The sequence below is a fragment of the Macaca thibetana genome, chromosome 1 (assembly GCF_024542745.1).
Source record: "Macaca thibetana thibetana isolate TM-01 chromosome 1, ASM2454274v1, whole genome shotgun sequence".
NCBI lineage: Eukaryota > Metazoa > Chordata > Mammalia > Primates > Cercopithecidae > Macaca > Macaca thibetana.
Genome location: NC_065578.1, coordinates 43,948,748 through 43,961,752, shown reverse-complemented (window position 1 = coordinate 43,961,752; position 13,005 = coordinate 43,948,748). Strand labels below are relative to the sequence as shown.

At 52.2% G+C, this 13,005-nt stretch overlaps 1 protein-coding gene across 3 annotated transcripts in view; it reads right to left on the bottom strand.

The window, feature by feature from the left end:
• Positions 1–309: 309 nt before the first annotated feature.
• The window catches only part of KIF2C (kinesin family member 2C), a 28,121-nt gene continuing 15,425 nt past the window's right edge, over positions 310–13,005 (bottom strand). For all 3 annotated transcript variants that reach the window (XM_050798292.1, XM_050798286.1, XM_050798299.1), the window contains 13 exons: positions 12,371–12,425; positions 12,117–12,279; positions 10,745–10,835; positions 10,421–10,484; positions 10,252–10,343; positions 9,073–9,215; positions 7,623–7,827; positions 7,405–7,515; positions 5,809–5,876; positions 5,340–5,445; positions 5,134–5,247; positions 571–694; positions 310–422 (listed from right to left, as the gene is read on the bottom strand). In XM_050798292.1, coding sequence (XP_050654249.1) covers positions 340–422; positions 571–694; positions 5,134–5,247; positions 5,340–5,445; positions 5,809–5,876; positions 7,405–7,515; positions 7,623–7,827; positions 9,073–9,215; positions 10,252–10,343; positions 10,421–10,484; positions 10,745–10,835; positions 12,117–12,279; positions 12,371–12,425 — 1,419 coding nt within the window. In that variant the 3' untranslated portion in view covers positions 310–339. The remainder of the gene's footprint in view (positions 423–570; positions 695–5,133; positions 5,248–5,339; positions 5,446–5,808; positions 5,877–7,404; positions 7,516–7,622; positions 7,828–9,072; positions 9,216–10,251; positions 10,344–10,420; positions 10,485–10,744; positions 10,836–12,116; positions 12,280–12,370; positions 12,426–13,005) is intronic.

Here is a 13,005-nt window from a genome sequence, read left to right as displayed (position 1 = left end):
CAGGGAGCTCTCCATTAGCAGCCAGTCCACACAGGCAGGATGCTGTGGAGAAAGCTCTATGCTGAGAACATTCTCCTTGATGGGAAGAAGGGCAACACAAAAGGGTAACTAAGAGCTCCTTCCTCCCACGAGGGCGACAACCGAGGAAAAGAAAAGGAGTGTTCCATGTCACTCGGACCCCTCCCCAGCTGCCTTGGGCCCAGATGCCCCCATATGTGGCGTTTACCAGAACCTGTCCCAGCTCAGACCCTGCCTAGACCCACCAGGTGCCCAAAATTCTCTGGGGAGGGCCAGGGAAGAGGCTGGGTGTCAAAGCAAACAGATCTTTATTTGCAGTCATCACTGGGGCCGTTTCTTGCTGCTTATTTGTCTGCTAGCCTGCTCTTCCAGCTGCATGGCCAGGCGCAAGGCCTTGATGACATCTGGAAGAAAGGGGTAGTGGTACATATGGGGTTAGTGAGAGTCTGAGGAGCCCCCATTCACTCAAGGCAGAGCTGCTATCACTTGCAGCTGCCCAAGAGCCAGCAGAGGCCACCATCGTCCACCTGCACCCCATCCAGCCATACCCACCTCGCAGGGCCGAGAAATGCTTGGCTTGCTGGGCCAGAGCAAATTCCGCTTTGTTCACAAAGGTCTCTAGGTCATAGTCCGGCTGCTCAGTCATCTCAGAGAGCTCAAGCCAATCTGGTCCTTGCTACAACACAGGGAGGACCTTGTCAGTTCACTAACCATTTAGCAAATCATTCCTGGGGTCCTAACAACTGCAATGCAGACAACTGAGCAAGATGCCTTACCTCTGGTCCATGACCCACACCCTGCCTGTGCACCCTCTTCCCAAGGAAATCTTTAGCTTGAATTCACCCTCTTCCTAACCCAAGCTTCTTTTTTCTTTTTTTTTTTTTTTGAGACGGAGTTTCACTCTTGTTGCCCAGGCTGGAGTGCAATGGTGCGATCTCGGATCACCACAACCTCCACTCCCCGAGTTTAAGGGATTCTCCTGCCTCAGCCTCCCAAGTAGCTGGGATTACAGGCATGTGCCACCACGCCTGGCTAATTTTGTATTTTTAGTAGAAACAGGGTTTCTCCATGTTGGCCAGGCTGGTCTCGAACTCCCGACCTTAGGTGATCCACCAGCCTCAGCCTCCCAAAGTGCTGGGATTACAGGTCTGAGGAACCATTCCTGGCCTCCTACCCCAAGCTTATCCCCATCTCTTATATCAAACGAATAACATCATTGGTCCTGATGCCCAAGCTAGAAATTTGAGTGATTTTATTTTTATTTTTTTTGAGATGGAGTCTCACTTTGTCACCTAGGCTGGAGTGAAGTGGCGTGCAATCCTGGCTCACTGCAACTTCCGCCTCCCAAGTTTAAGCGATTCTCCTATCTCAGTCTCCCGACTAGCTGGGACTACAGGTGCACGCCACCACACCCAGCTAATTTTCTTTTTTCTTTGAGACAGAGTCTTGCTCTGTCGTCAGGCTGGAGTGCAGTGGCGCGATCTCGGCTCATTGCAACCTCCGCCTCCCGGGTTCAAGCGATTCCCCTGCCTCAGCCTCCCAAGTAGCTGGGACTACAGGTGCGTGCCACCACGCCCAGCTAATTTTATTTTTTAGTAGAGATGGGGTTTCACCATGTTGGCCAGGATGGTCTTGATCTCCTGACCTTGTGATCCACCTGCCTCAGCCTCCCAAAGTGCTGGGATTACAGGCGTAAGCCACCATGCCCAGTCTGAGTGACTTTATTCTTTCACCCTACTTGTCACCAAATCCTCCCCAATTCTGCTCCCTAAATGGTTCTTTTTATTACAATTTTTGCTGCTCACACCACCTTTGGGATATTTATTTATTTTTATTTTTTGTAGAGATGGGGCCATGTTGCCCAGGCTGGTTTCGAACTCCTGGGCTCAAGTGATCTTCCTTCCTTGACCTCCCAAAGTGTTGAGATTACAGGCATGACCCACTTCACCTGGCCAAATGATTATTTTATTTTTGAGACAATCTTGCTCTATCACCCAGGCCGGAGTGCAGTGGCACTATCTCGGCTCACTACAACCTTCGCCTCCTGGGCTCAAGTGATTCTTCTGCCTCAGCCTCCCAAGTAGCTGGGATTACAGGCACCTGCCACCACGCCTGGCTAATTTTTGTATTTTTAGTAGAGACGGGGTTTCACCATGTTGGCCAGGCTGGTCTCGAACACTTGACCTCAGGTGATTGCCTGCCTGATCACCTGATTCTTTTTAAATAATAAATATACAGCCGGGGGCAGTGGCTCACGCCTGTAATCCCAGCACTTTGGGACCCCCCCCCCCCCCCCCCCCCCCCCCCCCCCCCCCCCCCCCCCCCCCCCCCCCCCCCCCCCCCCCCCCCCCCCCCCCCCCCCCCCCCCACCCCCCCCCCCCCCCCCCCCCCCCCCCCACCCCCCCCCCCCCCCCCCCCCCCCCCCCCCCCCCCCCCCCCCCCCCCCCCCCCCCCCCCCCCCCCACACACCCCCCACCCACACCCACACCCCCCACACCCAACACCCCAACCCCCCCCACCCCTCCCCACCCCCCCCCCCCCCCCCCCCCCCCCCCCCCCCCCACCCCCCCCCCCCACCCCCCCACCCCCCCCACCCCCACCCCCCCCCCACCCCCCCCCCCCCCACCCAGGTCGGGTGGATCACCTGAGGTTGGAGTTCGAGACCAGCCCGACCAACATGGAGAAACCCTGTCTCTACTAAAAATACAAAATTAGCACCGACCCGAGGCGGGTGGATCACCTGAGGTTGGAGTTCGAGACCAGCCCGACCAACATGGAGAAACCCTGTCTCTACTAAAAATACAAAATTAGCTGGGCGTGGTGGCACATGCCTGTAACTCCAGTTACTTGGGAGGCTGAGGCAGGAGAATTGTTTGAACCTGGGAGGCGGAGGTTGCGGTGAGCCGTGATCGTGCCATTGCATTCCACCCCCAACCCCAAAACAAGCAAACATAAAACAATCAGATAATAGGCTGAGCATGGTGGCTCACACTCGTAATCCCAGCACTTTGGGAGGCTGAGGCAGGCGGATCACTTGAAGTCAGGAGCTCAAGACCAGCCTGGCCAACATGATAAAACCCCATCTCTACTAAAAATACAAAAAATGGCCGGGCGCGGTGGCTCAAGCCTGTAATCCCAGCACTTTGGGAGGCCGAGACGGGCAGATCACGAGGTCAGGAGATCGAGACCATCTTGGCTAACACAGTGAAACCCCGTCTCTACTAAAAAATACAAAAAACTAGCCAGGTGAGGTGGCGGGCGCTTGTAGTCCCAGCTACTCGGGAGGCTGAGGCAGGAGAATGGCATGAACCCGGGAGGCGGAGCTTGCAGTGAGCTGAGATCCGGCCACTGCACTCCAGCCTGGGCGACAGAGCGGGACTCCGTCTCAAAAAAAAAAAAAAAAAAATACGAAAAATTAGACGGGCATGGTGGCAAGCACCTGTAATCCCAGGTACTCAGGAGGCTGAGGCAGGAGAATTGCTTGAACCCAGGAGGCGGAGGCTGCAGTGAGCCAAGACTGCACCACTAAACTCCAGTCTGGGTGACAGAGTGAGATTCTCTCAAAAACAAAAGCATATATATAGAGAGAGTACATATTTTGGGGGGTACCTTTTAAGATTTTGATGCTTGTATATCTAAATGGTTCGTGAATCTCATGCCCTCATTCCAATCCCATGAACACGGACACATCTTGGTATAGGCACTAGTTTCTCTCTCTTTTTTTTTTCCCCGAGATGGAGTCTTGCTCTGTCACCCAGGCTAGAGTGCAGTGGTGCGATCTCGGCTCACTGCAACCTTCGCCTCCCGGGTTCCAGTAATTCTCCTGCCTCAGCCTCCCAAGCAGCTGGGATTACAGGCAGCCGCCACCACACTTGGCTAGTTTTTTGTATTTTTAGTAGACACGGGGTTTCGCCATGTTGGCCGGGCTGGTCTCAAACTCCTGACCTCATGATCCACCTACCTCGGCCTCCCAAGGTGTTGGGATTACAAGCATGAGCCACCGTGTCTGGCTGGCACTAGTTTTTCTTGAACCCTTTCCAACAATCTCCTAACTGCCTCTACTTTTGCTTTTCCCAAGCTCCCAAACCAGGCTCCACATGGTGACCATATGATATATCTAAAGCTCTGACATGCCCATGTCACCATTCTGCTTAACACCCTCCAAAGGCTTCCACTGTCCTCATGATGCAGTCCAGGCCTGTGACCATCTAGAAGGCTCTTTAGCATCAGATCCCTGCTGACCTGTCCACAGCCTTAATTACCCTCCATCACCTGTTCATTCCTTTTGCTTTGACCACAGTGAGCCTCTCATTCATCCTGAAAGTGCCATGTGCTTACAAAACTCTGTACCCCTGAGCACTCCAGGAAGGGGAGGACAGGCCTGAGCACTTACTCTTCACAGTTCCTCCTCAGTTACACCTGCCCCAAGTTCTTCCTTCCTGCTCTGCAATCCTGAGTGCCCCACCATTAGGACGTAAATTCCTGCCTCCTGGTCACTTCCTCTTCCACAGTAGGGATTACAGTAGCAGGGGCACCTACCACTTACTAAACCCTGGCCACACACTGGGTACTGTGCTGATGCTTTATAAGCATATTACGGAACCCTCAAATACAACCATCCTACCTTGACCATTTCAGAGATGCAAAAACTGAGGCCCAGTGAGGCTAAATGACTTTCATAAGGAAATCAGCTTGTTAATGGAAGAGATAGGATTGATCTCAAGTCACACCCTTAGGGCCTATTACCTATACTTCATGTTTTTTGGCCCTTGGATCCAGCACAAGAGTTGCAACATTCACCAAAAAAACAAGAGAAGATCCCTGCATATGGATCACCCTTCAAATCCTCTATCAGGAGCATGGAGGAGAGACTGGCTCTGGTTAGTGTGATGTCAGAAAGCCTACGTGTGCCAACCTGCAGAAGGGGTTGTGATAATTAGAAGAACAGCTGGGTTAACAGGCAAAGCATTAAAGAGTGCTGGTGTAGAGGGCTGCTTCTTGCTATCCCAATGTGAACACCTGTGGGAACAAGACCCAGGTCATGTTCTGGGAATGGTACGGAACACACTGAGGGCCATGATGCATCCAGTTCTCTGGCCAGGGCCAGCTGCCTACCTGTATGATCTCCTTGAGCTCTTCCACAGCCCTCTCCTCCAGCTCCCTGATCTGAGTCATGGCTTCGTTAAAGCTGGACATCTGGGAAGACAGTTCCTCCTCTTCCTTGGATAACTGAGAGGGCCAAAAAGAAAGACAATTGTGTGATCAGTTGCCACCTCAGCAGGCCACACTTCTGTCTTGCTTGGCCCCATCCTGGTCCTTACATTGCCTGGAATCAGCGCCCCGTTAGAGCAGGCTTCCATCTCTTCTGTTTCCATTTGAATCAACTGCTCTCCACTGGGCCCACTGTGGGGGCTCAGCTCCTTGACCCTGAGGAAACAAGGAGGTCTCAGATCCCCACAGCAGCCCCCTTGGTACTCACCACAGAAGCGCGGTACCACCCAGGCTTCGAGGCTTGAGGCTCCAAGGGAATGGAATGGCAACCTTGCCTTCAGTCAGGAGAGAGTCAACTAAAGCTGGACTGGAAAAGCCCCTCACCTTGCTGACTCCCCAGCAGGGCCCAGAGAGGACTGGGACAGACCTAGCTTTATGGCTGAACTCCCAAGTCCCAGGTTCAGAGTCACAGAGGAGTATACAGTAGGCCCCGAGGCCCCAGAGCCTCCTCCCCTCTCATCACTGCCCTTCCCTTGCCCAGTCCTGTTCCCCATCCCACCTAGCTGTAGGTACTAGTACCTGTCTGCATATCTCAGTGTGTTTAAAGTATATTCACAGGAGCTTATGCCCGGTGAGATCGTGGCAATCTGCAAAAGAGGGATGGGTGATTAAAGGCTGAGAGGCACAGTGAGGATGCTAGATAGCCTGCCCCCGAGGGGCCTCCACTTGGAGTTTCTTCAAGCTTCGGAGACCCACATGGTATTGATGGGAGGACTCATTTAGCACTGTGCTGTGCTAGGCCACTGGCCCCATGGGCATTGCAAATTAAGATGCCTCAGACTTTGGTTTCCTACTTTCAAAGACACATCTAATTATCTTTCGCTTCATTATTCCTTTACTGAGACAGTCTTCCTACCGAGGTCCTATCTTTTCTTTTTTTTTTTTTTTTTTTTTTTTTTTTTTTTGAGACGGAGTCTCGCTCTGCCGCCCAGGCTGGAGTGCAGTGGCCGGATCTCAGCTCACTGCAAGCTCCGCCTCCCGGGTTCATGCCATTCTCCTGCCTCAGCCTCCCGAGTAGTTGGGACTACAGGTGCCCGCCACTGCGCCCGGCTAGTTTTTTGTATTTTTTAGTAGAGACGGGGTTTCACCGTGTTAGCCAGGATGGTCTCGATCTCCTGACCTCGTGATCCGCCTGTCTCGGCCTCCCAAAGTGCTGGGATTACAGGCTTGAGCCACCGCGCCCGGCCTATCTTTTCTTTTCTTTTTTTTGAGACGGAGTCTCACTCTGTTGCCTAGACAAGAGTGCAATGGTGCGATCTTGGCTCACCGCAAGCTCCGCCTTCCGGGTTCATGCCATTCTCCTCCCTCAGCCTCCTGAGTAGCTGGGACTACAGGTGCCTGCCACCACACCCGGCTAATTTTTGTATTTTTTAGTAGAGATGGGGTTTCACCACATTAGCCAGGATGGTCTCAATCTCCTGACCTTGTGATCCACCCGCCTCCGCCTCCCAAAGTGCTGGGATTACAGGCGTGAGCCACCGCGCCCAGCCCAAGGTCCCATCTTAAAGCTCTGTGGCTTCTGCTGGAAACTTCAGTTCCCTTAGGCCAAGGGATAATGCCTTAGGTACAGGGTTTAGAGCTTAGTCAGAAAATCCTACCTTCCTTATGAAAAAGGCCCCTACCCAAAGGGTAGGGGAGAATATTCTCTTGAGGGGAAGGATGGCAGATCTCACATACAAGGGCTTGGGGATAAAACAGGGAAGAGGAAGTCATTCAAGAACACAGCTTTATGATCCAGGCTATTTCTATTTTCTAGGCTGGGAGCCAATGAACCTGAGGGAAGCCATGGAAGAAACAAGGACTTCCCTTTCCTGCTGACCCAAAGGCCCATCTTCTGAATTCTGGAACCCCTTTTTCCTCCGGTAATGGAGGAATGACCTCTCCCAAAGCAAGAGCTGCATCTACACATCTTAAAGGGAATAGATCCCTTCCTCCCCGCTTGGTTAGGCCACGAGGAGGCTGGTGCATTAAAGCAGGATCTGGAAGCTCAGTCACAGTAGAGCCTGGAAACGCAGGCAGCTGGCAGTGCTGAGCTTCCAGCCCAGGGACAGGACTGTCTGTGGAAGGCAACTCTGTCTCCTCTTGCACCATCACCTTCAAAGTGACCCTACTCACCATGCAAGTCCTAGAGTTCTCCCCAATGAAGGAGTCCCTCAGCACCTGTGTCAGCTTGCTCTCACGGAACGGGGTGTGAGCCTTGTTCTGTCCCAGGGCCCTGATGCACTCCTGTGGGGGCAGCAGGAACAACTGAGGTCCCTTCTTTCCTTGCACTGACCCCTCCCCATCCCTTCCCAGCAGCTCTCCCGGCCAACCAGCTCTAACTGCCCCACTACCTTCAGGGCTAAGAGACTCTTGTTGATTTCTGCGCCCTCCATGCGGGTCTGCCGGTCAGCACTGGAAGTGTCTGCACCTCGCTCATTCCCTGCCAGATCTACCAAAGAGAACTTGCCATGCATTCTCCCTTTAGCTCGAAGAAGAATCTGGAAGCAGGCGTGGGAGCGGGAGGAATTGGAGTTGGCAAATGTCTGCCCAGAGGTTCTGTGGTAAAGAAAGGTTATGAGATTCTGTGGTCACCAGCCCCCAAGGCACCCAAGTCCACAGACGTTCTCTAGGAAGGGAAGGACACAGATTAGGAGGCGAAGAAATCCTGTGTCTTCCTGTCCCAGGCTTCCATCTTGCCCTCCCTGGGTAGCAATTCTCCCTCCAGCTCTGGACCTAATACATTTTCCTGGCAGCCAAATTAGTACTGGATTCTGGACTAGGGAATCCAGTCCTTTGCCAGACCTGGAGCCCTAGAAGGACATGGGGAAGGATAAATTGCCTCTGCTACAAAGGGCCCACAAGGAACGGGGAAGCTGTCATGAACCACCTGCCAGAACTTGAGGACCCTGTAGAGGGCAGCCCCCTCCCTGGGCCTCCATAGCTGCCTAGTGCTCCACTGTACCAATATCCACAGCCCTATTGGAAAAGTGCTCCCCTACTTCTGTGCAGAGGGGGTATGAACCCATTACTTCCAGCCCAGAACAGACCCAGAGCTCCTGACTTCCACCACAAAGGGAGGGAAGAGCAAAGAGGAACCCAGAGAAGCCAGGAAGCATGACTTTGGGGTAACACTTTGACTTGTTTTTTTAATTTTTTTGAGAGAGTCTTGCTCTGCCATGCAGACTGGAGTGCAGTGGTGCGATCATAGCTCACTGCAACCTCGAACTCCTGGCCTGAAGTGATCCTCTTGCTTTGTTTTCCCAAACTGCTGAGATTATAGGTGTGAGCCACTGTACCCGACCTGACTTGGTTCTGATTAGCCTCTGGCCCTGGGGTCATATGTCTTTTTTTTTTTTTTTTGAGACGGAGTGTCGCTCTCGCCCAGGCTGGAGTGCAGTGGCCAGATCTCAGCTCACTGCAAGCTCCGCCTCCCGGGTTCAAGCCATTCTCCTGCCTCAGCCTCCCTAGTAGCTGGGACTACAGGCGCCCGCCGCCTCGCCCGGCTAGTTTTTTGTATTTTTTAGTAGAGACGGGGTTTCCCCGTGTTAGCCAGGATGGTCTCGATCTCCTGACCTCGTGATCCGCCTGTCTCGGCCTCCCAAAGTGCTGGGATTACAGGCTTGAGCCACCGCGCCCGGCCCTCATATGTCTTATAGAGACCCTATTAAGCAGAGGCCTTCGCAGCCCTTACCAAACTGGGCAAAGCAGCACTCTGTGTAAATAGAAATGTGCTCAGAGTTAGACTTTACTCATGAACCAGACATGAGAAGGTCGCTCCTTCCCCCGCACCAGAACTCTGACCTGCAGGCGCTGCCCATGTCGATCATCTTAATGACGTCATCAGCAGAGTTAACCAGGTGCTCCTGCAGCCCCACCACTTGCACCTGTTGCTTGCCGTCCTCCAGCACGCGCAGCTTGGCCTTCTTGTTGAGCAGGTCAAACAGCTGTGCCAGGCAGGGGGAATGAGGCTAAGGCCACTGGGCACCAGGGACCCTACCCGACTGCTCCCTCCTACAGAGCCTGCCCAGCTCAGACAAAAGCCAGCAGCAGGAAAGGCAGAGAACATGAGATAATGGATGTCAGCCTAGCAGAGGGCAATATACTTGGGATCTGAGCCAAACTGCCTCAGTTTACTGTGACTCTGGTACCTTACTAGCTGTGTGAGCCTGGGCAAGTTAATAACCACTCTAGCCTTGCATCTCATCTGTAAAGCCGAGACAGATAGCACTTAGAATAGCACATAGCTCCTAATATCTTATTATTATTTTGAGACGGAGTTTAGCTCTTGTTGCCCAGGCTGGAGTGCTGGCACAAGCTCTGCCTCCTGGGTTCAAGTGATTCTCCTGCCTCAGCTTCCTGAGTAGCTGGGATTACAGGTGCCCACAACCATGCCCAGCTAATTTGTTGTGTGTTTTTAGTAGAGATGGGGTTTCACCATGTTAGCCAGGCTGGTCTCGAACTCCTGACCTCAGGTGACTTGCCTGCCACAGCCTCCCCAAGTGCTGGGATTATAGGCATGAGTCACCACGCCCAGTCCCTAATATCTTATTAATGATAAACATTAGCTATTTTATTATCTAGATCCCACTCTAGGGAAAGCAACTCTGTAGAAGCACACAGTGCATACAGAGAGGGGTGGAAAGAGATATATGGAGGTGCGGGAAGGGAAAGAATGAATATGAGACTGAATGTGCACAATCAGGGAAGAAGGGATGAAGGAAATAGGCTGAGGGAGGTCAGGACACACACAGGCAAACCTGGCACCTAAGAGGGGGCCCTGAGGAGTATTCTTGCCATATTTGTTGAACTTAGGTGCCATCTCACCATCAGATGAAACCCCCTACACGTGCATGCCAGGGCAGAGTGGCCCATCAGTGGCTTGACAGCTAATAGGTTTTTGGCTTCAACTTCTAGCCAACTTCAAGGTTTTAAAATGTGCTGGGTCCCAACAGTGTAAACAAGGGGCTTCCCACCAGCTACCTTCCCATTGTAGATCTCGAAGAATGTCACATAGACTTCCAAGCCCAATTTCCGGTAGCAGGGTTGATTCTTCAGGAGGAAGACGTCCCGGGCTGAGGGAGAGAACCTTGCTAAGCAAACAACATGCCTTTTGGTACCCAACCCTGAAGCAGCAGTACACAGTACTTACAGGCCATGGCATAAATCCCTTTGGATGCATTCTGGGCTTTCCCAGAGAGGTCTCCGCCCATAGTCTGCAAAGGGAAGGGGTAGATGACCATGGAAAACGGCCGTTGGCCTAAGGCAGAGCACTACTGGCCCATCACCACAGTGGGCCACAACAAAGCCAGAAGGCTGGACCTAAAGCCCCTCCCTGTGTCTGACATGGCAAGGCCATCTGGTGATGGGGCATCTGCAACAAGGGGCCTTTCTTAAGAAACTCATGGTCTCCTTTTATAGGGAGCCAGGGATGCACAATGGAAAGGCTCTTTCCCTGCCAGGCCTCAATACTCACATGTGTCTTGCCACTTCCTGTCTGGCCATATGCAAAACAAGTTGCTTTTCCACCTTCGAAGATTGTCTGTACCAGTGGCCTTGCTGTGAACCTAGAAGAGGAGTAGAGTATTTGTATCTGTTCCCAAAATGTGCTCCTTGGAACATGTCCTGCCACCCTTCCACTGCAGAGTTCTCAGGGTCGATTCCTCCTTCTAAGAATAGCACTCCTCTCTTGCCTCAGTGATCCCACCTGACCCCAACCCCACTTACAAATCTAAATACTCTTAGCAAACTGGCAGTGGGATGGGGGTTGGGGGATCCCTGGGCTGACTACCCAGGAGCAAGCTGATGGCCCATACTCTAAGTCATCCAACCTTTCCTCTGACCCTGGAGACACAGGATGAAAGCCTAAGCTCAGCATCCAACTTCCAGCAGAAGAGACACTACTGGCTGGGCATGGTGGCTCACGCCTGTAATCCCAGAACTTTGGGAGGCTGAAGTGTGTGGATCACCTGAGCTCAGGAGTTTGAGACCAGCCTGACCAACATGGTGAAACTGTCTGTACTAAAAATACAAAAAATTAACCAGGTGTGGTGATACATGCCTGTAATCCCAGCTACTTGGGAGGCTGGGGCAGGAGAATTGCTTAAACCCGGGAGGCGGGGGTTGCAGTGAGCTGAGATCTCACCACTGCACTCCAGCCTGGGTGACAGACTGACTGAGACCCCGTCTCAAAAAATAAATAAATAAAAATAAAATAAAATAAATATCCCTATGAGGGTACTGGGTGCTGTATTAGAAAGGGCAGATCCGGGGCCGGGCGCAGTGGCTCACACCTTTAATCGCAGCACTTTGGGAGGCCAAGGCGAACAGATCACCTGAGGTCAGGAGTTCGAGACCAGCCTGACCAACAGGGCGAAACCCTGTCTTTACTAAAAACACAAAATTAGCCAGGTGTGATGGTGGGCACCTGTAATCTCAGCTACTCAGGAGGCTGAGGCAGGAGAATTGCTGGAACCTGGGAGGCGGAGGTTGCAGTGAGCTGAGATTGTGCCCCTGCACTCTAGTCTGGGCAACAAGAGTGAAATTCTGTCTCAAAAAAAAAAAAAAAAGCAGCAGAGCAGATCCCAGTGGACAATAAGATGGCTGCATAAGGCACAGGAAGAATCCCTGGAGCCTGGCCAGCCCTGCCTCAGCGCATAATGGGTAATACCTCATTATTCAGGATCCACTCAAGGATGGGCCACTAAGCTCAAAGGGTATGACCCAAAGAAAACACAGAAGCGAGGAAGAGCCTCAGAATTCAGCATGTCTGTGAGTAGTGTTACCACCATGTCCCACAACAAAAATGGAAGGGCACAAGGAGGGAAAAATAGATGCAAGGGACTAACCTGTAGACAACTTCATTTGAAGCTGTTTCATCAAATGCAAAGTCAAAGCAGAATGCTTGGTTCTCCAAATACTTTGTTAAGTCCACTTTCAACTTGGGTTCATGTACCAAGAGGAGACACTTGCTAGGAATGGAAATCACATCAATTTCCTTCTTGGCCAATTCTGCAGAAGGAGAGTATTTCAGGGGGTGCTCCCTGGAAACAGAAGGCCCCTTAATCAGTCTGAAGCCTCTTCCTGACTGAACAGGACTTACCTTGCTTATTCAGTGGGCGTTTCCTAACACAGACACATATTCTGTGCTCTTCGATCTGCAAGTGGATGAGAGGAGGCAACCAACAGCAAAGGGTCAGAGCAATTTCAAAAGCAAGCTTGTCCAGAACTTCCACCCCTTCCAATCCCATGTCTGGCCCAGTCAGAGGACAAGGTCTAACACTAGGACCCCTGCATCCTCCATTAGATACTCCAGAGCACAAGATGAGAGCACTGGATTTTGTTCCCATTTTTCTCACTCTGCTGTCTACAGGAGTTTCAGCACTACTTTCATGATTCTTACTAATGCAGGAATCTAGCCAACCTATGGTAGTGGGAGTGGAACCCAGTTTATAAAGATCAGACCCCTCCCATGCGGGCCTCACTAGCTTCAGTCCACCAAAGGATATTAAAAAATAACCTCGGCTGGACATATTGGCTCACGCCTGTAATTCCAGAACTTTGGGAGGCCAAGGTGGGCAGATCATGAGGTCAGGAGTTCGAAACCAGCCTGGCCAACATGGTGAAACCCCATCTCTACTAAAAATACAAAAATTAGCTGGACTTGGTGGCACATGCCTGTAATCCCAGCTAATGGGGAGGCTGAGGCAGGAGAATTGCTTGAACCCGGGAGGCAGA